This window comes from Clupea harengus, chromosome 6 (genome assembly GCF_900700415.2).
Source record: "Clupea harengus chromosome 6, Ch_v2.0.2, whole genome shotgun sequence".
Classification (NCBI taxonomy): domain Eukaryota; kingdom Metazoa; phylum Chordata; class Actinopteri; order Clupeiformes; family Clupeidae; genus Clupea; species Clupea harengus.
The window spans coordinates 14,321,343-14,349,021 of NC_045157.1; the positions used below are offsets into that span (position 1 = coordinate 14,321,343).

The 27,679-nt window shown below is 42.6% G+C and overlaps 1 protein-coding gene across 1 annotated transcript in view; it reads right to left on the bottom strand.

Moving 5' to 3' along the window:
• pepd (peptidase D) overlaps window positions 1-27,679 on the bottom strand; it is a 52,547-nt gene that overhangs the window by 13,803 nt on the left and 11,065 nt on the right. Inside the window, exons 6-9 of the mRNA XM_012818963.3 lie at window positions 27,387-27,448; window positions 26,760-26,804; window positions 20,560-20,635; window positions 17,350-17,396 (exon numbers count right to left, since the gene is read on the bottom strand). Coding sequence (XP_012674417.2) covers window positions 17,350-17,396; window positions 20,560-20,635; window positions 26,760-26,804; window positions 27,387-27,448 — 230 coding nt within the window. The remainder of the gene's footprint in view (window positions 1-17,349; window positions 17,397-20,559; window positions 20,636-26,759; window positions 26,805-27,386; window positions 27,449-27,679) is intronic.

Below are 27,679 nucleotides of genomic sequence, written 5' to 3' on the forward strand. Positions count from 1 at the left end.
ACATTGACAAAACGCCCAGTGAGGTAAGATTCAAACCTTTGCCTGGGATTCCCATAGCAGAGCGTACTGATAGAAGGATGCGGTGGTTCACCATGTCAAAGGCTGCTGATAGGTCTAGCAAGATAAGGACGAGGACTGAGCTGTAGTTCCAGCTCCCCTTAGGGGCTTCTGCCACAGACAACAGAGCCAATTCAGTGCCGTAGCCACTCTTGAAGTTGGACTGATTTGGATCATGGAGGTCATTCTCTGAGAGGAATTCTGGAACCTGTTTGAAAACCACCCTTTTGATAGCCGTAGATAAGAATGGAAGTAATGAGACCCGCGGATAGTTCTCCATTTGAGCAGGGTTGAGTGAAGGCTTTTTGAGCAGGGGTGTTACCCGAGCCTGTTCGAATGGGGTTGGAAACATTCCAGAAGCCAGTGAAGCATTTATCACTGTGTGAAGTCTGGCACAACAGGACATGTAGTAGGACTTCTGACATGTTCAGCTTTTTGGTGCCTTGCCCCCAGCTAGAGGGTTGAGGGAGGTGGAAGCCATTGTCCGGAGGAGGTAGAGAAAAGCACGCAGTAGGACTGCTACACGTTTGGCCTGCAGTTGCCCCGCCCTAAGTGAGAGGGCTGGCCAGAGGGAGTGATGCGCCCTTAACTGGGGAGACTGGTTGTGCTTTGAAAGCGGAAAATAATTTCCAAGTGTCTGTGGTACTGCTGATCTTCCCATTGTAAAAAGCAGGTTTAGCATCCCTGATGCTGGATGAGAAGCGACTGATAATCCTTGAGATCAGCAGGGTCGCTGGATTTACGCCATTTTCTCTCAGCAGCTCTGATGTCGCATGCAGCTTTTGGATGGTATCGTTTAGCAATGGGTGAGGCTGATTAAAGCGAGCGAGTTCGGTGGATAGAGGACACAGGCCATCCAGACATGCCCTCAGTGTAGAGCAGAGAGACTCTGACTTCTAGTGAGGAAAATATGCTAAAAAGAGGTAGAGCAGAGGAGACCACTGAGGAAGAGTGGGTGGGAGACAGGCTGCGAAGGTTGTGGCGGAACGAGAAACAGAGGGCTGTTCCAGGAGGCGTACAGTGAAGTGGATGAATCCAATGGTCAGAGAGTGTGACTGTGGTCATTTCGAATGAGAATGAGGTCAAGTTCTTTGCCGGCTTTGTGAGTGGGGGGACTGCAAACCTGTTTTTAGGGTCATATGAGCATATCTGGGACAGGAAGTCCGCAGAGCTCTAAGTGGATGTGTAGCCGAGTGCCGAGTACAGAGTTTAAGGACTTAGGGCAAATAAGACAATTTGCCTTGTCTGAAGCCTTGCTCAGTGGACAAAAGAAAGAAGGATGAAGTGAAAGAAAGATATAACAAGGGCGCCGGAAGACAAGAACTGGTTTAGTCACCCTCCTCACCCCGGTCTCCCTGGCAATGATGCCTCAATGCCCACTTTTAACAGGCACATGTGGACACAACACAACACAACACAATCCCACCCTGCAACATACCACACCGCCCCACACAGACACCTCACACCCCATCAACACCCCAACCCTCCCCCGCCTCCTAGATGAGGAGCAGTGCCAGGCCAAGGACTAGTGAGCCTTAGTGCCTTATCTCCAGTGCCTTATCTCCCCGTGCCTTTCCTCTGCTCCCCGTGCCTCTCCTCTCCTCCCTGCTCCTCTCCTCTTCTCTGTGGCCCCACGATCCACTGTCATATCAACGTCTTTGATGTCATGGCCTCTGGCTGCTTCTCAAACCAGGCCTGCCACACAGTGAGTGGGAGTGTGTGTGTGTGTGTGTATGTGTGTATGTGTGTGTGTGTGTGTGTGTGTGCATAAGTGAGTGTTTGTACTGAGATCTAATGAGGAAGCAGACACACAGTTTGTTATTACCGGCTGTATCATGCCATCATTGGTGGGGGGTGAAGGGTGTAAGTAAGGGGGTGAGTGTGGGCGGCACAGGAGGAAAAATGAGCCTGACATACATGACAAACACCAAGGAGAGGCAGGGGACACAGAGGAGCACAGGAGGATGAACAACAGACGCATAAATTAACACTAACAACATTTGGGGGTGGGGGTGGGGGGGTAACAATGTGTGGTTAGGGTGAGAGAAAAGGGCTTTTTGATGTTTTCAAACAAATGGCTCTTATTTCTTAAATAACTGAGAACATGCTGTGTCACACTGTAAGGTCAAGGATTAGTGTTGAAATGCACTGGGGGCAAGGGTAATGAACCTAATTAATGAAGCTGGGTAACTGAGTCAGGCAGAAGTACATAACATTTGATGTTCTTCCATTTCAGTGGGGGTTTTAAGGGACTTCTGGAACTCAATGCATGAATGTTTCCTTGTGAACGATTTTTCTCCCCACAGAGTAGCAGCAGTGGAGGATTCTGGGAAGGATTTCAGCACAGCCTTTCATCCTTTTTGCTCAGCTCCCCTGTCACCTGCGTGCTATACGACACTATTTATAACTTTGTAACCATAACAACAGGCGTATTCCTTGCCTAATGTTGGATGATTCCTGTCACTGCTTGTCTTTTGGTCCTTGCAGAAACACGCTCCTCTCTGACCTTGTTTACAGAGCTTTCACCAGAGCCGTGTGAGTTAAGTGGAAAAAAAGATAAATATGATTACAAGACACAAAAGCTGCTCATTGCTGAATTTATTTAAATGTCAATCAAGTTAATCAAGAGGCTCCTGTGTAATGTGAGGCCTTTCATTCAGCAGCACTGAGACTGGAAACAACAACAGACACCAGGGAGGAAGGAGGGGATGAAAGAACCCGGGGAACAAAGAGATGGAGAGCTCTGACTGACTGGATACTTTCCTTCTCTATGAAAGACCGCAGAATGTCAAAACAAACCCAGTAACAGCTCAGAGATGAGTTGTCTCACAGCGCGGTAAAATTACCCTCACTCTGGTGCTAGCGTGTTTAGAGAAATCTGAACAGGTAAATGGGTGAAGCGAGAACTAAAAGGAGGGAGGAAATGAGTGTGTGTGTGTGTGTGTGTGTGTGTGTGTGTGTGTGTGTGTGTGAAAATTCAGCATTGCAGGAGAGTGGCAGGAACAGTGAAGGGACCAGCATAGGTCATAAGAATATGCCATAGTCAATAAGTCAATGATATTATACCTAGTCATAATTGTTACTTTTATTTGGATGAGTCATGAGCCATGAGTGGACCTTGCTTGGTGAATATTCTTTGTCTCTGACCTGGGTAAGTGAGGTGCGACATTGGTCTCACCTCCCCCCCAGGTCGAGACAAAGAACCCTGCATGCATGGCCCATTTGAATAGACGGTGACACCCCTTAATGTCAGTGTATTTAACCGACTGTTCCCCAAGGAACAAATCAGATATGCTGAGGTGAAGTTCTGTGAGGGAGGATGGATCTGAAAGTCTCTGTCTCACAAATGGTCGGCCGCCATTCTTCAAGAATAAACCTGAATCCTGACTGATCAAACCTAAGACTGAATCTTCAATATATGGTATAAAACTAATTACCATCAACAGGTAAGGGATATCTACAAGGAATATTTTAGCAGACTTGGCATGACAGATGGATGTTTTTGAGCGATCTGCATGAAACTTGAAATAGCCCTTGCCAAAATCCAATGTCTGTTTGCCAACATTCATATTCCCCAAAAGTTCCTGAATTAACTGAATAATAAGAATAATACAGTGAGAAAATGGATAACCCTTAACACACATAACAAGAAGTATCCTACTTCTAAGCAGAAAAAGAGTCCCCCTGTTTCTAAGCAGTCCTTAGAGTACCCCAATATAGAGTTAATATACACAGCTACCAGACTAAGTCAGCTATTGCACACGCTGAACAACGACGGCCCTACAGTCCGTGAAATGGCCAGGGGTTCACTACTGCTGGACTTACACAAGGGCCTCATGTGACAGAAGGAGAAACATGTTTCCTTCGACTTCAAAAAGAAACCCAACGGAAAGGTTGCTGATCCCAGAGCTACAGGATTCAGAGTACACCCAGACTGGCCTGATGTGAAAGTCTTATGCTGCAGCAGTAACATTCGATTGAGCATGACACACGCAACAGGAGGAGGACAGGGGAATGTCAGTGATGTGCTGAGCTTGACAAACGCAAGAGGAGGACAGGTGAATGTCAGTGATGCGCTGATCACTGACTTCTATTTCAGTGCCAAAGTGACTCTACATCACAAAGGAACCGACCAGAGGCTGAACAGCTGGACATGCAAGTATGAAATCCTCCAACACTTTCAGACACGACAGAGCAGTCAATGGGTTAATCTCCGGCTGGAAGGAAAGCTAGCCTGCCTGCAGTGTGTGGACCGGTTTCACATTCTGTCCTACAGAATCCAGCTACTGACCAGGGAATTTGAGGGCCTCTCTGACATAAGCGCAACACAAGGCTGGCTGATCCCTCAGCATGGAGCAGACTCTTGGTAGCGTTTTAAACCCAGGAAATAATAGATAAACAAATATGCTTTTGTGGTGCAATCCATTTAGATTAAGAGTGATCAGAATTCTATTATTCTACAAATTCTGTAATCTTGTATAAAAGTAATTTAGCATTTCTGATGAGATTACTAAGCAGGGAGTCCTGTGCTAATGCACAAAGCTTAAGACTGCAACATTTCTTATAGAGAAAAGAGTGGGGTAGGGATATTTTAAAGCCAGAAGTCACAACCCATGGGTGAATCATTCCCCCCAAGAATGCATCACATTTACACCAAGTTCATTAACATTCAAATGGTCAGCCAGATCTTTCCTGTCTGCAGACCTTCACACTTTTCATATCTAGGTAGACCCCATACTGTTCCCCTTCCTAACACACCCATTATGTTAAGTTGTGTATTCTACCTTCCTATATGCTAAGAGAGGAGAAGAGAAAGACATCATACAGAACATGATGCAGATTTAGGTTTTACAGTGGGTTTGCCGTGTGGAGACCGACCACTACTTGTGGTGAGAGAACAGAGCAAGGAGTGATGCTGAAGAAACATCGCCGCCTTTGAAGACAAGGCCAACACAGAAGAGACACTACACTAAGGACAATATCTCCTAACCATACCTCCTTCTCTCTCTCCATTGCAACGTGTTGCGTGTGCTTCTGGTCTGTTGCACAGAATATGCAGAATAATCCAATACCCTACCCATCAGACCATTTTTTATCAAGTCCTTTGCTATATATATATAATAAAGTACAACAGTGGTGTATTCACATGAAATCCGTCGGAACACGCCGATCTTATAGTTGGCGTTTCCACCCAGTTCCACTATCTTTCATTCACTCATTCATTTCTTTTTAACAACTAATTGCTTTCTGTCTTTGATAGGCAATTTACACAATCTCTGTGAACTTGCAAACAAGCAGCTTTGTAATGTGACCGCTTTTAATTAAAGCAGCTTGTGAATAACCTACTGGGCTCATTTCTCATATTTATGGATGCTTCAGAAGGTATTGCCTGGGGAGACACACCACCACTGCTAGCTACTGTTGTTTGTTTGTTTATTTATTTATTTATGCATTTATTTATTTAACTATGCATCTGCTTATTTATTAACTGTAATCATGATCCACACTTCACAGATCTTCACACCATTTTAAAAATCCAACTGTTCCACTGAAGTGGAACATCTGACAGGAGAGATAGGCCCTTTTCTCCCTGAGCATAATGAGGTTAAATTGGACCACCGTTTGCCCACCAACTGAGGAAGCCAGGTTCTCCACTCACATTTAGAGGGGCAGCCTGGAGCTAGCTGGCCTGCCCTTTCAGGAGAGAAGGCTCTATAGCCACGACTGAGAAACTCACTAAATGATCACTAAATGACAAGGATGAGAAATGAGATGAGGAAAATAAAGCCTAATTGAATCAAATTAACTGAACTGAGAACATTAGGACGGCTATTCTTGTACCTCTCCTGGGGAAAACAATCTAAGCAATTTAAAACATGAGCGATGACATGCTTGTTCCTAGAAATCTCAAGTTGCTTATGTTCCTCAAAAGTTTCCTGAAAGAAAAAAAAAGCTGTTACTGGCACTCCAAGCCCAGACTTCTAGCCGACCACTCAGCAAACAGCAGCCATCTAACTGCTTTTAAAGCAGCATTAAGGAGTTTTTCCCTTGGAGCTCCCCCTTAAGGTTTGGAGGTATTTAACGTTTACTTCAGTGTCGTAAATACCCAGTTACGATAGATGCAGCCTCGCATACACTGTATTGATGACCAGACGAAGTCAGAAACCAACAAATTATGTCAACCGATAAGGTAAGAATATTCAAAGATTTTACATAAATATGACTGCATAGTTTTATTCATTGTGATATCGGAGATGAATGCTAACATAACTAAAAGAATGACAACATTTAGTTTAGATGAAATACCGATCGCGTTTTCAGCCTATACATTGTGTGATCGAATACAATATAGTTGACAACACCAAAACGCTACATATTCATAATTTACATTGGAACATGTAATTCATTACAAGCTAGCGAAGTTAGGTTTCCAAGGTTGTAAACTTCTAAAGCTTACCTTGCGTGTGATTGACTAAGACTAACGTGTGAAATCCTTGGCGTGTGAGACACTGATTTGCATGCTAGTCTGAGACGGTCGATGACTTTTGGCATCTACTAAAATAGGGTGACCAGACGTGCTCTCTTACCCGGACAGGTCCTCTTTCGAGACCTAAAAAATGCGTCCAGCAGGGATTCCAAAAACGTCCGGGATTTTGCCTTGTCGGATATCTGTGTTTATCTGGGTCTTTCACAAACTAGTTATTACGCCCTTACAAGGTTTGGAAAGGGTATTTCCCTTACGTTCTACCTTCTTGCGCGAGCTCTGACTGTAGAGAGAACTGTCAATGGTCGATAGCCTTGTCAGTGCTGGCAGATGTACGATAATTATCCTCTAAATACGATCATTCTGAGCCTTTGGTAAATTTCGTCGCGGGGGAGGGCTATACACTACCCCTCCCCCGCAACGAAGTGTCCTCTTTTTCACAAACTAAAATCTGGTCACCCTAACTAAAACTACAAATCTCCGTGAGACAGGGATGACACTGATAAGGCTACAGCCTATTCTTTCATTAATTACATAGGCAGGGATGTACATCACAATACATCAATTTTCGTTGTTTTATCGACATAGGACAGATCACAATAGCTAACGTCAAAGACAGTAGAAACAGTTTATTATAACACTGTATTAGCTAAATTCGAAAGGATAATTCATGCATGGCTAATGGTGTATGAGGTTTGGATGTCAACAAGTTTTTTTCTATGGTTTTATTGCAGGAATCGACGTCATTGTCAACATCTGCCTCTTCTGAGGTAGAGACAGGTAGGGACCTTTACATTGGTGCACCTGCAGTAATTGCAGGGAGATGACAACAGACCAAGAAAGGCTCTGCTGCCGCCAGGCCCCTGAAAACTCCGTCAGCAGCATGGCACATATGCAGTTATATGTTCTTGACCCGGGCGTTTTACGGCTGGCATGGGCTGCATGGAACGATGTGTTTGCTGTTGATGACGAACAGGAACCAGGGGTGGAGCAGCGACAGTACAGACATGCGGCATACCGCCAATTTGTACTGTGGCAGCATGGCCGCTTGGGTGAAGGCAATAGGGTTATTATTCCGAGCTGCTGCGTTTGGAAGATAAGAACTGCATTTCCTGACCCCTTGGGTCAATATGTTGGCTTCAGGGTGCACCGTTTGGTGTAAATAGTTTTGTTATTTATGTTCAATGTCAAAACATGTACAGTTTGATGTTCATTGTTTTTTATTTACATATAAATAAAAAAATATTTCTTTTTACGACTCTTGAATTATTTGCAAATTATTTACATACACAGCTATGAAAGAATGGAATAGTTTAGAATTCACTTTGGGCACCACCCTCTCCCCGTGAAACCTGAGCCGTGACAAGTTCAAATGTGGATGGAGGCTGCGTTGCGGCAAGCAAACCCAAGCGCCTGGGATCATCAGGCCTTAGACCCTGTATTCTGGGAAGGCCCATTCCACTTCCCAGCCTCTCAGCAAGGATGGCCTTCTGCAGGTCTGGAATGTAATGGTAGCCTTTGCTCTCCTTCAACACATATACATTCCAGTGCTCGGACTTCTTGTTGAAGTACTGTCTGTACCTAGTAAAGTAATTGCACAATTCCACAACTGTTTAGGTAAGAACTAATGAATTATTTTTGGTAGTACACTACTGTTATAGCAAAGCTTACATTCGGTGTCCATCCTTGCCACGTGCAGGAATGCGGTGGTTGTGATAGTTGTAATCGATTGCTGCAAGCAATGTCTGGGTTTTGTAAACAGGGGGGCTGTAGGCAAACCGCTTTCCTGCATACATGAGTATGTGGTTTTAGAAATTCTCCAAATCTGAAGTTGTCCTGAAAAACACATACATAACCCGAAAGGCCCAGTCAGTGACACACTTCTCACCACTAGATGCTACTCCAGGAAAAGTATCAGATGAGGCTTCATTTCAATTTCAATTTCAATTATAATGTGCTTAGCAGTCAGGCCTAAGCAGCTGATTTTGCACACAAAACAAACATGGAAAATCACCCAGAGTTATACAATTATTGTATTGGTAATGGTTCTACAAGACAGACAAAAAAAGTTCAGAAATATGATCATAAGTGCTTGTGTGTATGTGCAAATGTATGACAAATACTAGCATTTGCATAACTATAGGGGCATACCTGAAACTTTTTGTTGTTCTGGAGTTTCTTGTATGTCCTCACCTGGAGGATTGGGTGTTGCCACATCAAGCACGGCTTTATCCATGCTTATCTCCAGGAGTTGGTTGATGTTGGCAGTCATAGCTGGGGCACTGCAAAGCAGCAAGATATGTACATAGAATCAATTTGAAGATCAAAAAGGAACAACTGCATCATGTTCTCCTAAAACGTTGTCTTCTCCTGAAAGACCAAAATATTTGTGATTGCACCCTTCAACATAGCAGTAGTTCAACCTGAAATGCAACTAGAAACTGAAACATACCGTAGATGAAGAAAAGGACTATAGTCTTCATCAGAGCTGTCCCAATCTTCTTCCAAGCCCTTCTGATTAGGATCCTCCCAGCAATCATCCATGTCAATACTGTAAATAAAAATGATTTACAAAACACACCCACAACACCATAAACTTGAAGCACAAAAGAACACGAACTAAGATGGTTTCATGTGCAAGACTTACATGCTATTCCTCATATAATTCGCCTCCTCCTCATCCAGAGAGTCATGCTGCTGCTCTTCAGCAATGCTCAAGGAGTGCATGCTGTGAATATAAAACGAATCTAAATAAATATATTCATCAACAAAACAATGCATTACGGTCGCAGTTGTAAGACGAACTCACCTAGATTCTAGCACACCAATCGCTTCGGTTTCTTTGCCCAACGGTTGAACACCTTGCATAGCGAATTATTTGTCCCTGATTCAAAAGATAAATAAGTCAGTCACAACTTACAATGTCCTGCATGGCTGGTTTAGAAACGCAGTTCTAAGATACATACCCATCTCGGTCGGACTCTTCTGAAATACTAGATACAGGCGGCGGTGGTGGCTGTGCATGTCCCTTGCTGGGAGTAGACATTCCCTACCGCTTTTGATAGAAAGAACCAATTCAGTATGTTTGCCGTTACATCTTTATATATGTTTTCACAAATCACGGCATTCAAGTCAGGTAACACACAAGTAGCATACTAAGCTAACGAAACATGAACCACAGACCAACTGGCTGTAAGGGAATGCTAACAGACAAAGTCAACTATCGCTAAATTCCTTGGAAATATCTGGAATATCCTGAGACTAGTGGAGCTTGGGTGGCAAGTTAGCCAGATAGCGATCACAATAACATTACAAAGAAGTGTATACGACGTTATTACTAGCTACTCGATTATTACTAGCATCATTGTCCAAGCGTGTTATATAACAAGATGTCTGATATCGCTAACGAGATGTCTTGATAGCGGCTAAGCTAGGGTGACCAGACGTCCTATTTTACCCGGGCGGACAAGTCCTCTTTTACCTGGACAAAAAAGAGGACGTAAACCTAGCATCAATGTCCAAAAGTGTTATAATAGGGTGACCATATTTGAGTTTGTGAAAAAGAGGACACTTCGTCGCAGGGGAGAAGGCTGGGTATGCTAGTGTTTAGCATGCTGGACCCCGCACCCTCCCCCAGCGACGAAGTCCTCTTTTTTAGAAAACTAAAATCTGGTCACCCTAAAGCCTAGCAAAACCTATTGGAATGTGCTTTCCTCGAGTATGACAAACTAGCGAGTCAACAACTTTGATAACACAGTCAAACATCAAGCAAGAGACAGTACAAACTACTTACTAATCCAGCAGAAAGATGGCTAGCTGTGAATCGAACTTGTATCCAAATGTGTCTTTCAGCTCTCTCCAACGAGTAAAAGCTGTTCCGATTGTGACCCTAGTCCGATCTCTTGCTCTGTCGGCCTCTCTTTTTCTCTTCTTTGCTTCATCAGACATCGTCTTCTTCTGTTTCTTTGGTGCGTTCTCCATGATGAATACTGATGAGACTTCGCTGGCTTCTCGTTTATACTGTAGCTGCGAGCGTGGACTGGCACTATATGACATTGCGTAATCACTGCCAGAAAGCAGGTCGAAGTACATCCGCCCCCAGATCGGGCGGCCTCAGAATCCTACATAGCGGAGTTATTTCCCCACAGACCCCCGATGGCAATGGCGGAGGCGCAAATCGCCATATTAAAAGTCATTGTAGCGGCACAATTTTTTTCAAGCTGTTATTTTAAGGTACAATTGTTGCATACTGTTACTTTAAGATGCACAACCATCTGCCCGCCCTGTCAGTGTAGCAAGTATAAGTCAATTTAATACAATCTATCTCACAGGGAAGATAAATGTCATCTTCAAAGTGTGTTAGCCTACTGGTAAGCAGAAGAGTGTGTGTGTAAAGTCAGCAGAGCTTTTGTTCAGGTAACATGCTTAGTCAGCTGAGATGCTCACGACTCATAATTTATAGTTAGTGAAGAAAATGATAGAATTCAGAGAGAGGTGCATTAAAGTAACACTATGCAACAATTTGCCACTTTTTGAGGTATGTTTTTTATGAGCAACTTTTATCAGTGCCATCTGCGCTGTAGGTGGTTTTGCAAGGTTTTTTTGCATACTGTTTTAGGTGGGTAGCTCGCTAGTCTTAGACCAAAACTCCCTAATGCTGCTTTAAGTTCATGTAAGGATGCACATCAAACTCTCTTACTGTACTACTATGCTTTACACTTACACTTTAAGTGTACATTGTACAGTAACAACTACATTCACTCAACTAAATTCTTAAGAGAACGAACAAGAAAACAAACCTGGGCCTCAATACAGATCACCACATACATCTAAACATATACAGGTATGTTTAAACACAAATCTAAACATATATGTCTAAACACACATCTAAACATATATGTCTAAACATATACGTCATATACCCTAAAATACACAAATACAATTACAAACCCTTAACGTCACACATGAACAGACAGGTTTGTGTGAAAGAAATGCCAAGTATGCAAATGAATCAACTCACACCAGCTCACTTAGAATACAAAAAAGACGTCACAGCATGGCAAACGTCCAGCACAGAGCAAATTTAAATAAAATAATTACTTTCCAAGTGATTACATTACCAGTATTGCAGCACACTCACTGATTCTAATTGTGATCACTCCCCAAGACCAAACTCAATTAATTAAACAGTAGGAGCTCGTCTTAGCATACGGACTCCTCAAGGATAACAAAACCTGAAAATGTGTGTGTGCACGTGGGAGATCTGCACCATAGAAAGCACCATGGTGCTGAGTTCAGCTGGTAAGGAGCTGTTCTCCAGCACCACGCCCAGTGGCTTGCGCGTGGGGCCTGGTTGCTCTCCATGGTGCTGAAAATGGCTCAGCCGTTGACACACCACATAGTGTGTGTGTGTGTGTGTGTGTGTGTGTGTAGGATTCTCACCAGTTCATTATTTATCAGAGGTATGCATGTTAGTGAGAGGTGTTTGGAGCTGGAGAAATGTTCCTGGATAATTAATGATGTTCTGACGACAGCACTCCTGGTTACTTATGCTGAACAGATGCAGAGGATGGTGGCTTTTCAATGAGCTATATTTGACCACAGGTATGGCCGAGAGGTGAAAGCTTGCAGTTGTGTGGAAATGTGTGTGTGTGTGTGTGTGTGTGTGTGTGTGTGTGTGTGTGCAGGGGCGGAGATCCCATTTCATTGTAGCGGGGGACAATACATGGTAACATTTCAGAGAGTAATTCCTGGGGGGGGACATGAAAAAATTGCTGTCACGAGAGCTAGCATAACTTAGCTGCTAAATACCGAATTCTAATAACATTTACAAACAAAAAATTCGACGTCATTTTTAAATTCTCTAAACGGCATTAAATGTACTAACACAAAATATCTACTCACAGACAAATAATGTCCAAAGTTCAAACGCAAACGAAGGCTCTTCAAGGAGGAATTCAGCTCAACAATAAAAAGTAAACTAAACAGCGTCTTCTATCGCATCTACTGTCCACAGGGTGGCAATGTTTATCTAGCTACAGCTACTAAAGCTAATACATTTAAGCAGAGCATTTCTAAAGCTCCTTTGCAACTTGGCTCTGGCTATGTTAATCGCTGCTAGACGCTCACTGTTCTTGTGCTCCCACAGCTCATTCACTTTGAAATACTGAAACGAAATCTAAATGATCGAAATAGTGCTTCTTTAACTACTAATAATTGACCATCATTGAGAAAAACGGAACAGAATCTGCAAATCATACAAATCAAACTACTGACAGAGAGAGCAAATGTAAACAACCATCAAAACACCTGCTTTCTATATTTTTTATAGCAGTAAAATGCATACATTCAAATATACAAATGTTTGTACATATACACAATTTGAAATATGCATGACCAAGACAATGCACGTTTTCTTTGCCTTCCGTTCTCGTACCTTCGTGTGCTGCATATCAGAAATAGCCAACAGAAAAGCGAATTATTCTGAGACAGCTCCTGTTACCATGGAAACAACAAACGAAGCTAGCTTTAGTATCTACATAGCTACTGCATATCAGAAATGGCTAACAGAAAAGTTTTGTGAAATTACAGTTTTTGAAAAGGAAACATATAATTGTCAATTTCACTGTTAAATCATATGTTTCTCAATACAATATTTCAAACTAAATATTGAGAGCAGACTGACTGCCAGTGTCTCACTATTTGATTTGTATGCTATAGAATGTAGAATTGATGTGAACGCAATCACCAACGATTTCTCACAAATTCACGGGAGCAATCCAATCTGGCTGATTTATGACTGATATTTAGCGTTCTTAAATTCTGTTCAAAGTTAAGAACGAATCCCAGAGGAGAAAACTTTCATGATTGCCAGAATTGTCCCAGGAACTTCGAAAATGGAGTTTAGAAAAAATCTTCTTTACATGTTCGAGAATGAAGTCAATCTCTTTACACAGGGGTGCAAACTCATCAGGGATGAAAAAGGTGACAACGATGCGAACCCCCTAGGAGGGTCCGAGGCATGCTCCCCGGGGGAATATATTTTATATATAAGAACATTTTGCACATTTTAAAGTTCAATGCATCAATCTGGTGCACTTTGACAACAAAATGATGAGGCTAGATCTATGAATAACTTTGTTGTAAACAATTTTGTGCTCTGGTAACAGTTTCATCATAAACATTCCTGTGTTGAATGTTGCACGGGCACAGGCCAACCCAACCACCCACCCCAATACCCTCCCGACCACCCACTCCAGTCCACTTCACCAAAGCACATTACGTCACAGATCTCCATCAGGTATTAAGCAAACAAAAGGGCCAACTATAGGAACAGAAAATCAACAGAGGCTGCATCAGGCATGGCCTAGCTTCTCCGTGTTCTTGAAAAACTGTGACAGTGGGTACACATATTCTTTTCCCTTTACATTACTCTTTGAGTCTAGCTTGTCAGGACAAGGCCCATTTGCACCTGACTCCTAGTTGAGCCACAGTAATGGCATCCTCCTCCTAAAATTCTCTCATTCTGAAACCAAACTGAAATAGGAGAGTGGTAAGTTTGTTCAGTTGCAGTGAAGCGCCCGGCAGTAGAAAACGGGTCATACACATACCTCATGAAAAGTAAAAGTCATCATGAGAAGTAAAAAACAAATAATGATAAAATAAATATTAATATGTATCTACTAATCTTTGCTTTAAATTATTTTTTTTGTATGATTCCGATTATTTTTATAATCAAAATCGCTGAATTTGACCATGTCCTGTTCAAACAGAGAGGCGACTCGCGAGGTGAGGCAGTTACGAGCTGCGCCTCATCTCAGATTGTGTAATCCCTTACACACTGGGTTGAGCGCATGACTTTTGCTTTCTCATTGTTTGTCATCACTGAAATATTTGTAGACACTTGTATTATATGTCGTTTGTATCCATATAATAGGTAATGTAATGTAATGTATTTCACGTATGTGAAGAAGCTATTTAGTCTTGCTGATCTGTCATAAAACCACAGTGAAAAAGCACATAGGGGAGGCAAACCTAACCTCTGCCTCAATGAAGGGGGCGTGCGATAGCCTGGAAAATGCACTTCCAATCCAGTGAAGTGATAGATAAATACATAATGGGAGACCAATGCCAGAGCTAAAAGGTTTGCTTCAAACGACAGGACAGAAGATAACTTTAGCAGCTAAACTCCGGACCAAACTCGGCTGACGGCCATGAACCAACCAGTAAATGTACATTTTTCGGCGTTTTCACGCTTAGATTTTTCAAAAGTTACCGAGAAAAAGACACTGTACTATCCGATAACACCGTTATTGTAACCAGCAAAAATAGTTGATGTGATTTGCGAGGCGTCTGTCAGCCAACTGTCTGACATTAGCACGTTAGCCTACGTTAGATAGTATAACGTTCTTGCAGCGTACGAACGTCACACGTTACCGTAAATGCCATATTAAAAAGGCCGCTCGAAACCAACGCTTTCACCCGAAAGACATGTCTTGTAATACACCTGTCTATTACGGCATCGAGGCAGAAGACCCGAAATAAAAAGCGTGCCTGTCATGGTGACATGGAGTTTGCCAAACGAACAAGCTTGAAAAAAATATTCATGACAGCTTGTGTTCGCAGATTACTTGGAGGACCCCCCCACCCCCTAAAAACATTGTTATTGCAGATCTACACGAATCACACAAATGACCTATTTTGGATCAAAAACGGCGAATTTCGCCGAAAGGTGACGAGTTTGCACCCCTGTTACATATCGTGTATCATAGCGGCAATGACAGGGGAGAGAGGAGGAAATAATCTCATAATCTGACCATGTACTGGGCTGATTGATTTAAACACGGAGCTGCCGGTACCCCCGCCTGTTGGAAACAGCGTGAACCAAACCACTTTGAGGAATAGGGGAATCATGATTTTTCAACACTTAAAAAACACATTGTTTTACGTTTATAATTAGCACCGCTTGTGTCGTAATGCTTTTATTAAATATTAATATTATTTATTTATTTTTTATTTTTATTTTTTTCAATGATTGTTGGGGGGGACAACTTTATGATAGGGGGGGACGCCCCCCGGGATCTCCGCCTATGTGTGTGTGTGTGTGTGTGTGTATTAAAGGGAAGTGTTATGTGATAGCAACAGTGGGATGTCAGAGTCCATTAAGTTACTGTGCACAGAAGTGAGATAGTATATGTGTGTGGGTGTGTATTATAATATTATGAGAAGGCCTGAGACTGCATGTGCATCTTCCACTTGTGCATGTTTGAATGTGTTACTGTATGTGAGTGTTGGTGTGGGACATCCAAGGCCATGTGTCTAAATGAATAGTATGTGTGAATGCATCTTTATATGAATTTTAGTGTGTGAGTATGCGTCCCAGGCCTCTGTGCGTCTGTCAGGCAGCATTCCTCAGAGCCAGTAAACAGCAGCCTTGCATAACCTCCCCTGCAGCCCTGCTGTCCTCCTCTCAGACTCACTGCTACCTGCTCCTGCTCTCCTCCTCCTTATCCTCCAGTTGATAAAATCACTGCAACGGGACTAAATCATGTTTTGGAAATACCTGTCCAACTGTACAGCTCTGGCCAGTTTAAGCTTTGATTCTCACCAGCCTTTGGGAACAAAAAGGGATGAGTTTATTTCGAGGGGTTTGGACATGGTATGCCCATAAAATGTGAATGTGTGTGTGTATGTGTGTGTGTGTACAAGCAAATGTGGAAATGTGTTAGTGTGAGATGTCCAATCTTTCTAGTTTTAAAGTAGGATTTCCACTGTGAGATTAAGGCACACCTCTGTGTGCAGGAGGCACAAATGTTAATGTCTTTATGTTTCCTTGAATGTGTGTGGGCATGCTTTTTCATAAAAATGAGCGTCTATGTGACAGTTTATGTATGTGTGTGTGTGTGTGTTTCCAGTCTCTGTGCATCTATGTCAGGCAGCATTCCTCTGAGCCAATATACAGAAGCCTTGCGTGACCTCCTCCTCCAGCCCTGTTTCTCCGACTCACTCCTACCTGCTCTTGCTCGCCTGCTCGCCCCCTCACCACCCCCCCCCCCGCCCCCCTCTCCCTTGCCAGCAGAGTAAGGTGCAGAACAGAGCCAACAGCGCCCCTACAGGACACCGACCTGATCCCAGAACAGCTCAGAATCACTGATGAGGGAGCCATCAGAGCTTAAAGGATTACTGCCTAGTTTGTGTCCACTAGAGTGCAGTATATTGTTAACTGAGTCCCGGATGTACATATTTGTCACAGGTCTGTTTGTCCTGACCCTTGTCTAAACAACAACAACCCACTTCGAATCAACTTCTCTCAAATGGGAGTTCTCTTTGTGTGTCCGTGTGTGTGTCCGTCTGTCTGTCTGTCTGTCTGTCTCTAAAGATTGGTACAATGGACTCCCTAGTCATCTCAGACCCCAGAGTGGAATCTCTCTCTCCCACCTTTCACCTCTCCTGTCTGCTATCTGTGCTCTCCTCTGTGTCCGTTTGGGCAAAGGAGAAGAGAAAATCCCATTGGAACACCACAGCTTATCTCCAGCCTTGTTTGAAGAAGAAAACGGACCCGAGTGAACTGCTTCAAGGCTGCTTGGCAGAATAAGTGGCAGGGGGTGTTATCAGCTGTAGCTCCAGGATCACACACGCAAACACACATGCACGCACACACACACAGATAGGAGAGAAACTGTGCCTCTGTAGAGAAGATTATCTCTACGTATGAGGACAATAGGGTGCACTTGTCACTGATGGCCTTTTATGTCAGTGATGTTGCATTCATGTAAGGTGAAAAAATAAATAAATTAAAAGTGACATACCTCTCCATTTCATATTCCTTCTGCCCAGGCCTCACATGTTTCATAACCTGCGGGGGAGAATTGGAGTCTAGTTATTCAGAATAATAGGATGATAATCTCATTATGTCTACATTTCTAAGGCCGGTTTAGGGTGAGTCATTCCTGCTTTGGCTGTAGGCTAATGACACACACGCATAAATCACAGACACACAGACACAGACACACACACACACACTCACAGAAATGGGGCACGATTGAGTGTCAGAGGAAAGCCTGGAAAATGAGGGACAATTGTCTCAAATTGCACACTATTTTGCCCATCTGATGTTATGATTGATATCCACTTGAGCTCACTGAGCTGCCAGCTCTTTGACAGATGTGATTAGAGAGAGAGAGGTAGAGAGAGAGAGAGAGAGAGAGAGAGAGAGAGAGAGAGAGAGAGAGAGGATGACACAAGAGAAAGCTGTGAGAGTGAAGAGAGAGAGTAAAAAGGATGATAAAGTCCAGGATAATAAACTTGTGCACTGTTCTGATCTTTTTTTGTATTTTCACTTTTGCATAAAAAAAAAGTCTGCTCTTCATTCAACTTTTACCAAGGTGAACAGCATAAACCATGAACTATCAATTTGTCTGGAGTCCACAGTTTGATAAAGATTTTATTTCACACTAAACCTTTCAAAAGCTTGCACATTCATAGAGTTTTAGAGTGAATGTGTCTATAGATATAAAGTTTCAGCATCTGGCCACCACGAGCACGCCCACACACACACGCACACACCTGTACATCCACGGGTTCATTCACAAAGTGGCGTAAGACAATTAACAAGTGTGCAAAACTGGAACACTATTCTGAATGCCAAACAGCAGCATTAAAACACATTTCAGCAACACAAATTTCACAACAAAACAGCAATTAAAAATGCCAGCTGTAATACAGTAGTACTATATTACTCAAACTAAACACAAACATGAAAGACTGTTATGATGCCAACAGACTACATACAACTATATTTTGTTGCAAAATTAGGGTAACTGTCTAACTGAATCTAACAAACATCTGGACCAATTAGACAGACAGAAAATTGGGGTCTATACTTATGTGGAAGCAAATACATAGTTCAGGCTACATCTAAAATCTTAATTAGGGCACAGACTTAGAAAAACAGACATCATTTTAATGGATGCACTTGACTGCATGCATTCAAAATATATTGTTGACACATCACTGGAAGCTCACTGGCCTGCTAATATATGAGTGGTTTGACTGATAATCATTTGTGAAAACATATCTCCTCGCATGACCAGCTCTGAAGACCTCTCAGGCCCCAACCTACTGAGGGGTTTGTGTGGCTCTGAAGTGAACCCACTAACTATTGGATTTTCCTCCTCTGCTGAATTCTGCAGCCATTTGTTTTCACTTCATTGTAGCCCCCAGAGGCCTGTACCCCTCAGAAAGAATATCCAATAATAAAAGAGGAGAGTGTGCGGGGGCAAGAAGGCAGCACCGTTTGTCTTGATCTGCCCTCTGTGAATCTGGCAGTTATGGAGACCTATGTCACTTAATACACATCAGTGCCTCTACTGCTGAAAATGAGCCCAGAGTAGATTTGGACCCGCAGGCTCTCAGAACTTTGATGGACCCTAAGGAGGCAATTGGCCCCAGCTGGCAAAGGCCACAGTAATAAGTATAATAATAGAATAAACACTACCATCAGAAGCATTCTATAATCTGCTGAAGAGGAGGGCTACATGCTTTATAGACCTCCCACATAAGTGAATTTTAGGCAGATTTATTCTAACATTTACATACATTTTGGATTAGAGTGGGGATTGATATGATGTATTTGTTATCAGAATGACTAGCTGCAAGACGGTTTATGGATGGCTTTGTTTGCAAAAAGGATGGTTTAAAATGGTTCTTAATCTTTTATACTTCCCACTCTCCCGAGAACCTACCCACTTGGAACATTTATAACACCAAACCAGTAATACTTGTTACCTACTTTGAAATCCCCCCCATAGTTTAATGTACACCTAGAATTTATTCTGTCACATTGTGACCATCTGCACTGTGGTCATCTGTCTGAATTAGTCAGTATCTCTAAGCCTGGAACAACACAATAAAGACAGGGAGATGGACTTTTTAACTTTCTTCCTAAAATGAGAATCTGTCTTTCTCCAACTCTGATAGAGCTCTTGAACTACCAGTTCAAGTACCACACACTCATTGCACCTTTCTTGAGGCAGAGGAAGTGTGTGTGAACTCCTTGTGGTTTTTAAAACGGGCACACAGGTGAAGTGGGCCACACTTTGACAGGATAATCTGGCTCCGTTACAGCAGGAGTCTGGGACTTGTGTTCCTGTGCCAGTGGCCCTGATCAGCTTCTCTCTGGGCCCCGAGGACGCGGCACACGTCCATTGAGCTCCAGGCTGCTGCCTCGCTGGCGTGGGCTCCAGCCTTCCATGGCAGAGAGCGCTGCTGCCCAGAGCCAGCCCACGTCTCCAGCACTCAGCCCGAGAGATGAGGGGGAGACCAGGGACGAGTCTGCTGCACTGAGCTGAGCCTCTGGGACTGAGCTACTAAGGATGACGCAGCAGAAACAGGAACAGAGAGGCTGGGATCATGACTCATCTATTTCGAGAGAACCTGCTGTAAGGTCTCCAGTTCGTTTGGGGGAATCTCTGGACACTAGTTCTTTTTTCAGACTTTTTTACAGTTGGCTAAGCAGTCCGCCACACTCTAGTGTTTTGTTTTAGTTGAGACATTAAAGCCGCACCTCTTCAGTGTTCTCTGGACTACCTTGGAGGTCAGCTAGATAGGTAGCAGTGCATCAGCAGAACTCATCTGTCTATAGCGTATGGGGGCGTGGTGAGGGGTAGGGGGTGTTGTAAATATCTTGTGAGATATGTAGTTAAGCATCACATCCACAGCAAAACATAGGGTACTACTTTTCTTTATATTGGAGGAGTATTGGGAAAACGCACACAACACAACAGTAAAATTAGCACAGTTATTTAAACTGCAAGATGAAACAATCTTCTGCTTTAATACTTAAGGGTCTATAAGCTTAGTTTCTGGTGTAATAGCCTGTAGAATATCCCGATATCCCAGTTTCTGAAGTGTCTCCATAGAACTATGGAAGAACCAGATGGTCAGTGTCTCATAAAGAGACCAGACAAGCACCACACACAACCACATCAGTGTGTGCACACACACACACACACACACACCTCTTTGTGGGCCTCGCTGGAGATGCGGTTGGTGTAGCGAAGGACCTCCAGCTCCATGTCAGTCTTCAGCAGTCGGCTGTTGGGAGAAAAAAACACAAAAGCAATTCAATCCAACTTTATTTATATAGCGCCAAAACAATATAATTGTCTCTACGCGCTTTACAGAGCCCAGTGCCTGAAAGCACATTAAGGATCCAATCCTCCTTCAAAGCTCTCCACTCAATAGCAACAAGAAAGCTAACAATGCTGTCAGTCTTCCAGTGCCATCAGCATCTGAAGTAGTGTAAGCCATTCTCAATTCACACATTACATAGGAAGCCAACTTAGTTATCTTCACAGAAACCTCACTGTACAACATCAAATAAATAACTCAGATTTGCCTCAATGTAGTGTACAGTATTGTCGCTGTATCTCTCCTTCATCAAGTTATGCCATTACATGCGATGATTGTGGAAGTGAGTTGCACTTGTGCACTTGTCTTGCCTGAGCTTTGGTTGATATGAAATTGACTACGGCGTTTGTGAGCACAATGTGCATTTTCCCATTGCTCTACAGTGTAGGAGGGACAGAAGAAGACTCTTTTTTTCATTAGAGAGACCGGTAACCTTGTCAGGCAGAGACAGGAGGTCCCAGGGTACTATAATACCCCCTCCCCCTCATCTCTACCTGCTCCCCACGTATATACCCTCAACACACACACATATATATGCCAGCACAAACCACACACGCACACTAACAACTTAACAGGTCTGTCTTTTACACGAAGGAACAGAAAAATCTTTATCTTCACTTCCACTCATTACTGTACTGAGGCTGTCCACAAATAGCATCCAGTGGCTGCATCACCTGTGAAATTCCAATAAACACCTTTCGGATGAATGACTCAGAGTGCCAGCAGGAGAACAGAACACAGCAACACACACTTTTAGTCATCGCTCTCTGACTGAGGTAGAGGGAGTAAACCTGATACACACACACACACACACACACATGCACGCACGCACACTCAAAGATCAAAGCTGTCAGAAGTCTCATTAGCAAGGTGTACTTCTTGACATCTTTTGTTGGTCAACTCTCTATCACCATGTTTTTCAACTTAATTAGCTGAATGACTCATAGGCAAACAGCCAAAGTGAGCTATTCAGACACACCTCTCTGAGATATCAGATGGAGCTAATTTAGTTTCAGTGAGGACTGGGCAATAAGACATCATGGACATGTATTTTTCACACATTCTCAGCCATGTATTGCATAGATAAAATGAATGAATTTGTTTATGGATGAAAGATGGATTTTTATGCCCATGACTTGAGAATGTGTGGTGGGCTTTCGTGTTTGGGAGAGGTTTGTTCACCTGGCCGGAATGGCCCTTGAAGGTAATCCTGGGTAATAAGCAAAAGGGGAGAAGGAAATGGAAAGTTTGCAGTGGGCTGAAGAGTCACCATAATGAAGAGGCTTTCCAGCGAATAATGACAGCCTGAGCCCAATACCAGGGGCAACCAGGCGAGAATACCATTACAGCCGAGCAGGCTGGCTTATGGCACTGCCTGGGAGGGCCCTCGCAGCACAGAGAAAAGCCTCTGCTTCTGGGAGCAAGCATGCAGTTATCCCACAAGGAAGCTCTGGACACTGCGGTCTTGGCTTGGGCATCAGAATGGCATCAGAGCGGCATCAGAACGGGCATCAGAGAGTTTTTAATGTTTTCAGTTTAATGTAAAATAATACATATTTTAGCCTATCTTTATCCTGCCAGTTAGCCTGACGATGTCATACTCATAATTCTAGTCAGAATATGAGTCTGATATCGCTCCATTGGGCTGTGATTATGGGGCGTGTTTCAACCGAACCAGGAGAAAAAATGCCTCTTCGCTCAATTGGTTACCTACAACCAATCAGAACAACGTAGTATGTGACCAGGGGCAGCTGATACATTACACTTTTACCGGATCCCGTAGGAAGGAAGGCAAAAACATCTTTTCGATTGACAAATGCCTTAATCGCGTTTCTCTGTTCCTCTTTCAAAATGAATGCACTGTCAATGTCTAAATGGACTCGAATCTATACATTTCAGCTCTCCAGCGGCAGCCATGTTTGTTGAAAACGAATTCAACTCGTGTGTTGGTGACGTGGTTGGTTACGTTACTGTTGATCATCTGTCCATCATCGTATAAAGCCCGCCTTAACAATTTGATTGGTACGGCCGATATCGAGCCGCAGATAATTTCTCCTCAATGGAGTAATGCCAGACCGAACTTCCCAACCAAAAAAATTGTGGGCGGGGCTAAGTTCGGTCTGGTATCCAGGCTACCTGCCAGTAATAGCAGTGGATTTAGTTTAGATTTAGAAGTAACATCTACTGAATCCTTGATGCATAGCTACAGTCTGACATTTACTGCAAGCATCCGATAAGCACCTAAGTTCACTAATAGTTGCTCTTTTGAAATGTGCATTGCCAATAGATTTTATTCGCTTCAGGAACAGAACCACTCAAACAAGTCTAGTATACAGTAGCATTGCACTAGCAGAGGAAAGCTTACCGTTGCCCTACCCCTCAGCTCTACCCATTCTACATCCATTTGCCTTAAAGCCAGCCAAACAAAGTTTCAATCCATGCTTAAAATGGCTTAAATCCTGTACAAGAGTATGTACCACTTCTAATGGAGTATTTTCAGACTAAAGCTTGGTAAGACCCACATTTCTAGGCAGCTGCTGGGAAAAGACCTGATGTGCCACTGGGACTGAACTCCTGCCTGATCTGCAGACAGTGCGCTGCTTCTCTGATGTCCAGGCATCGTCTCTCAGCTCTCCAGGGAGACCACTGACAGTCTTGAATACATTTAAAATTACTGCTAGAAGATGGGGCTACTGTGCTTCACTGGAACAATATATTTGGATTTGTACAGCACTGTTCACAAGTGCACACTGACAGTCCGGCGATGAAAACGCTATGCTACACAACCTTGAGAAAAAAAAGAAAAGAATCGAACCAACAATTTCTTCTTGAGTGGAGATGCTATTTTACAGACACTGCCCCCAGCACTCTACAGGGCAATCCCACAGTGCCCCTCTTCTCAACACGGCCATCTTAAAGTGACAGCGTCGACATAAAGCATCTCCTCCAAACTCCACAGAGAGTTAAAGCTGCACCCGCAGACAGCTGTATTTGCCAGGAGAGGGGGCACACTAGATGTAAAGTGAATGTCAGATGATGATCTTGCCCAGAGACAAGGCAGGAGAAAAATACTGAAGTGAAACCCACCCAAAAATATCACCCACACACTCTTCAGTAGGCAGGTGTGTGTGGTGTGTGTGTGTGTGTGTGTACCTGGGTTTCCATCCAACTCATTCGTACATTTGAAGCGTATTCATGAAAATTTGGCTAAAGAAAATACAAGTGTGTTCCACAGTCTTATGAAAATAAAAAAAATCAAGGGAGGAGTTGTCAACAGCTGTGGGTTCCAAACCTAAAATTGTCAGGGCAACTTTACTGGAAACAAAATCGCAGCAAATGTGATTTAATGTGAATAAACCCATTTCCATCAACCTTAGTCACATTATATCCTATGCAAATTGAGGGTCTCTTCCAGCGAATATATTTCTTATTCAACTTGGATGATTTAAGCAAATTTCAAGCGTTTACAATCAGGACTTCCTTAGAAATGGTCAAAATTGGCATTAAACAGTTGTATGTGTGTGTGTATGCGGAAGAGTTTCTGTGATTCTCCCCCCCCCCCCCTTTCAGACATTTCACTGGCCTTTGATCACACCCTCACTGATGTATTAGACTGCAGTGATAATAACCTATGAAGGGTGTAATGTCTTTTCAAAACAGCACTCTTCTGATCACAGACATTGACACCCACAGGGTTAGGGTAAGCTAAGTTAGTTAGGGTTACAGTTAGGGTTAGTGCTACCAGGTCCGTTTAAAGGCTGCTAAAGGTATAACGGTACTCTAAAATTGGTCAGTATCAAACTTCAAAACTACTGTCTTGACAACACTGTTGTCGAATGGATCCAGAGGGGGCAGTGCAATAATCCGTTTCAGGTTGGGTGTGAAATGTGAACCTGAGGAGTAATTTACAAGCATTACTGTGAATGAGGCATCATAAACTAGTAGTATTGCTGTACAAAACCTTAATATGCATAACTTTCTTTTTGTAGTCTCCAAAAACATTAATTCATTTAGAGTGGGATTCTTCCATTCGCACACAAGTCAGTTTTTTGCTCACCACCATTTATTCTCCCCTACGCACTCTGATCTCGCCCAAAGCGCTTACCTTCAGAATAAAGGCACGCTCATGGAAAAGGTGAAGTTTATTTAAAATAGAAGTCACAAGCTCGTTTATTCTGGCCGTCTCGAAAATGTGGAACATGGACTATCATTAACCTTGTGAGTGTCATGGAATGGAAAACATAAATCAGACTTTGATTTTTGGGAACAACTTCAAATGAAAACATCTGTTTCTATCACATAAACAAATTATTACATTAACCAAATTACACATTCACAAGGCCTATTTCTAATTACGTATTTGAGATGTTAAGATTAATGATTTAATTTTTTTTTAAATGCACGTTTCAATGTCTCAGCCCCATTTTTGCAGGGTGTTCCAGCCCGGAACACATAACTAAATAGGGCACATCCTGGATGGCTAGTGGGGAAGACACAGGTGTTTATCTGACCTTCACATGACCATATGCTATCAAAATGAATTTGCGGATGATACCAAAACTAGTTGCCTATAAAACAATACCTCAAATAGAATTGTTGCATACTGTTACTTTAAGATACGGGCATCATACCTGTTGTATTTTTAAGTAATAAGGCACAGAAAGTGAAGGCAAGTTTAACTAAAACTAATTTATGGATCTCATAAGGTGACAGCAGCTTCACATGACATACATAGAACTAATGTCTTCACTTCTCTACCCTTAAGAAGCTTTACACTGACACCTAGTGGTGTGGTTCCGAACACAGGTATAAGAAAGACAGGACACAACAATACCAAACATCCTTTGAAACGCACACTAAATGCAAGAACAGACAGAACACTAACTATTTGGATGAGGACCAGCAGAGAATGTGGATGATTCCTGTGGCTTAGAAGCTGTTCATCCAGGGGTCTGCACAAGTGCAGTGGATGATGGCTTGAAATCACTGGATAGACTGAGCGTCTGTAAACTCCAGTTTATTTAAACAAGGTTGCACTTGGCGACCTCTTTTCCATCTTTAATTGATATGGCTGAGTTTTATTCTAATGACCTCTTTTTTCCGTCTTTAATTGATATGGCTGAGTTTTACTCTAATGACCTCTTTTTGGTCTTTGAGTTTTATTCTAATTTAACCAATTACTTGCCAGGCTTGTTCGCGAGATAATGTGATTAAAACATATGTTTCTGTTTTACAAAATAATAAACCCTAATGTACGCCTAATATATTCCCTTCCTTTCACTGTAAATGGAAATAATGTGATTTCTGTAGATGTTGAAATCACCTTGTCTCTTTAGTCTTCATTCCCTCTGTTATTTCACAACCTTGCTGGACCGAGCGATTTTTATATCCAGAAGGAGATCTCTACGTTAAACACACATAAGTAGTACCTAACTATGATCAGTTACGCTCAAATAAGTGACACCTCCATCATGAGTGAATCAATTTAATGAATGCCTTAATCTGGAACTCAAAAGCACCGGGGTTTGAATAATTAAGCAAGTAGTATATTTTGAATTCATTTATTTTTAACGTTAGTAGACAAATCACTTATTTTGCATTTGAAAATATACTAGAGCATAAATGTTAACAATACAAGTACTCATTGTGTAATGTGTATCTTTGTAATTGTGAAAATGGTGATGCATTGATTGGTTGGTTGATTAATAAATGGCTGATCAGTGACTTGCATTTTCCCAAAAGCACTCTATTATCTATTACTTAAAAAAGTTGATTTGACTTTTTGAATGACTTTTCCAACAATTCAGATCATTATGAATCAGCATTCAACACGCTTATGTCCCTAATTCACATTCACAATGAGAAATTTGCAACCTTTTTCATACAATCCAAATACACTAAAACAACTCTGATATTACTTTAACACTGACACTGTCCAAAAACACATATCTTGCCATCAGTGTGGCAAGAGAGTGGCATACAGAAACGTATCTGTTATTATTTTCATAAATACAAAATCCCCACTTACCATTCCACAATTACAGGGTGCAGGAGGGTGTTGTTTACTTTGAATCTGTAAATGTAAAATGTACGCGTAAAAACAAGGTACCAGGACAAGAAAATTCAGCTTCAATCCCCACATTGTATTCAGAACATCTCCCGCTCCTACTACAGTTCCATATACACAGTAATCCTTTGTTTGGAAAAGTGAGCACATACCCAACCCAGCAGGATCACACTATTTCCACTGCAGATAAGGTCATTGCTTTCATATTACATGGCATGGGGAGACAGGTGTCCAAAGCACACAATGGCCTTTTCTCAAAATGCTCTCTTTGATCTTAATGAGAACGCACACTTAGTTATCAATGTCATTCAAATTCAAAATCTCAAGTGCATCAGTAGAAGTGTGTGGGGAAAATTCCCAGGTTTCCAGGTGGAATGCCGGATCTGCATGGAATTCAAATGTGTTCTCAGACATATGTGAGGAACGGAGGATGTCTCATAGAGTGGATACCATTCCTTCTGCCAAATAACAACCATAATCAAATGAATTACATTCTACAGCTGAGCAAGTCTGCTCATATGAGGGGAAATGAGCTTGTAGAACCATAGATAATTACACTAATGAATAATTGATGTTGCTGAAACCTACTGGCTTATTCCTTCAAAGGAGGCCTCGCGACAGGTACTCCCACTATCGGTGTTCAAACCACGCTGCAGAGAGAGACAGAAAGGAAGCAGAAAAAAAAGCAGAAACGTTTTAGAGGACACTTTCAAGTCCGTAATGATGCCCATCCGCTGAAGGAACACAGAGCCACACAATCGATAGCTGTCCGTCTGCAGAGGAAGCCAAATGGACTTATTCCAATTCATGACAACAAACCCACTGGGGATCGACAAAGGAGTGACAGTGATGTTGACTGTGGGGAATGACCGTTTCATCTC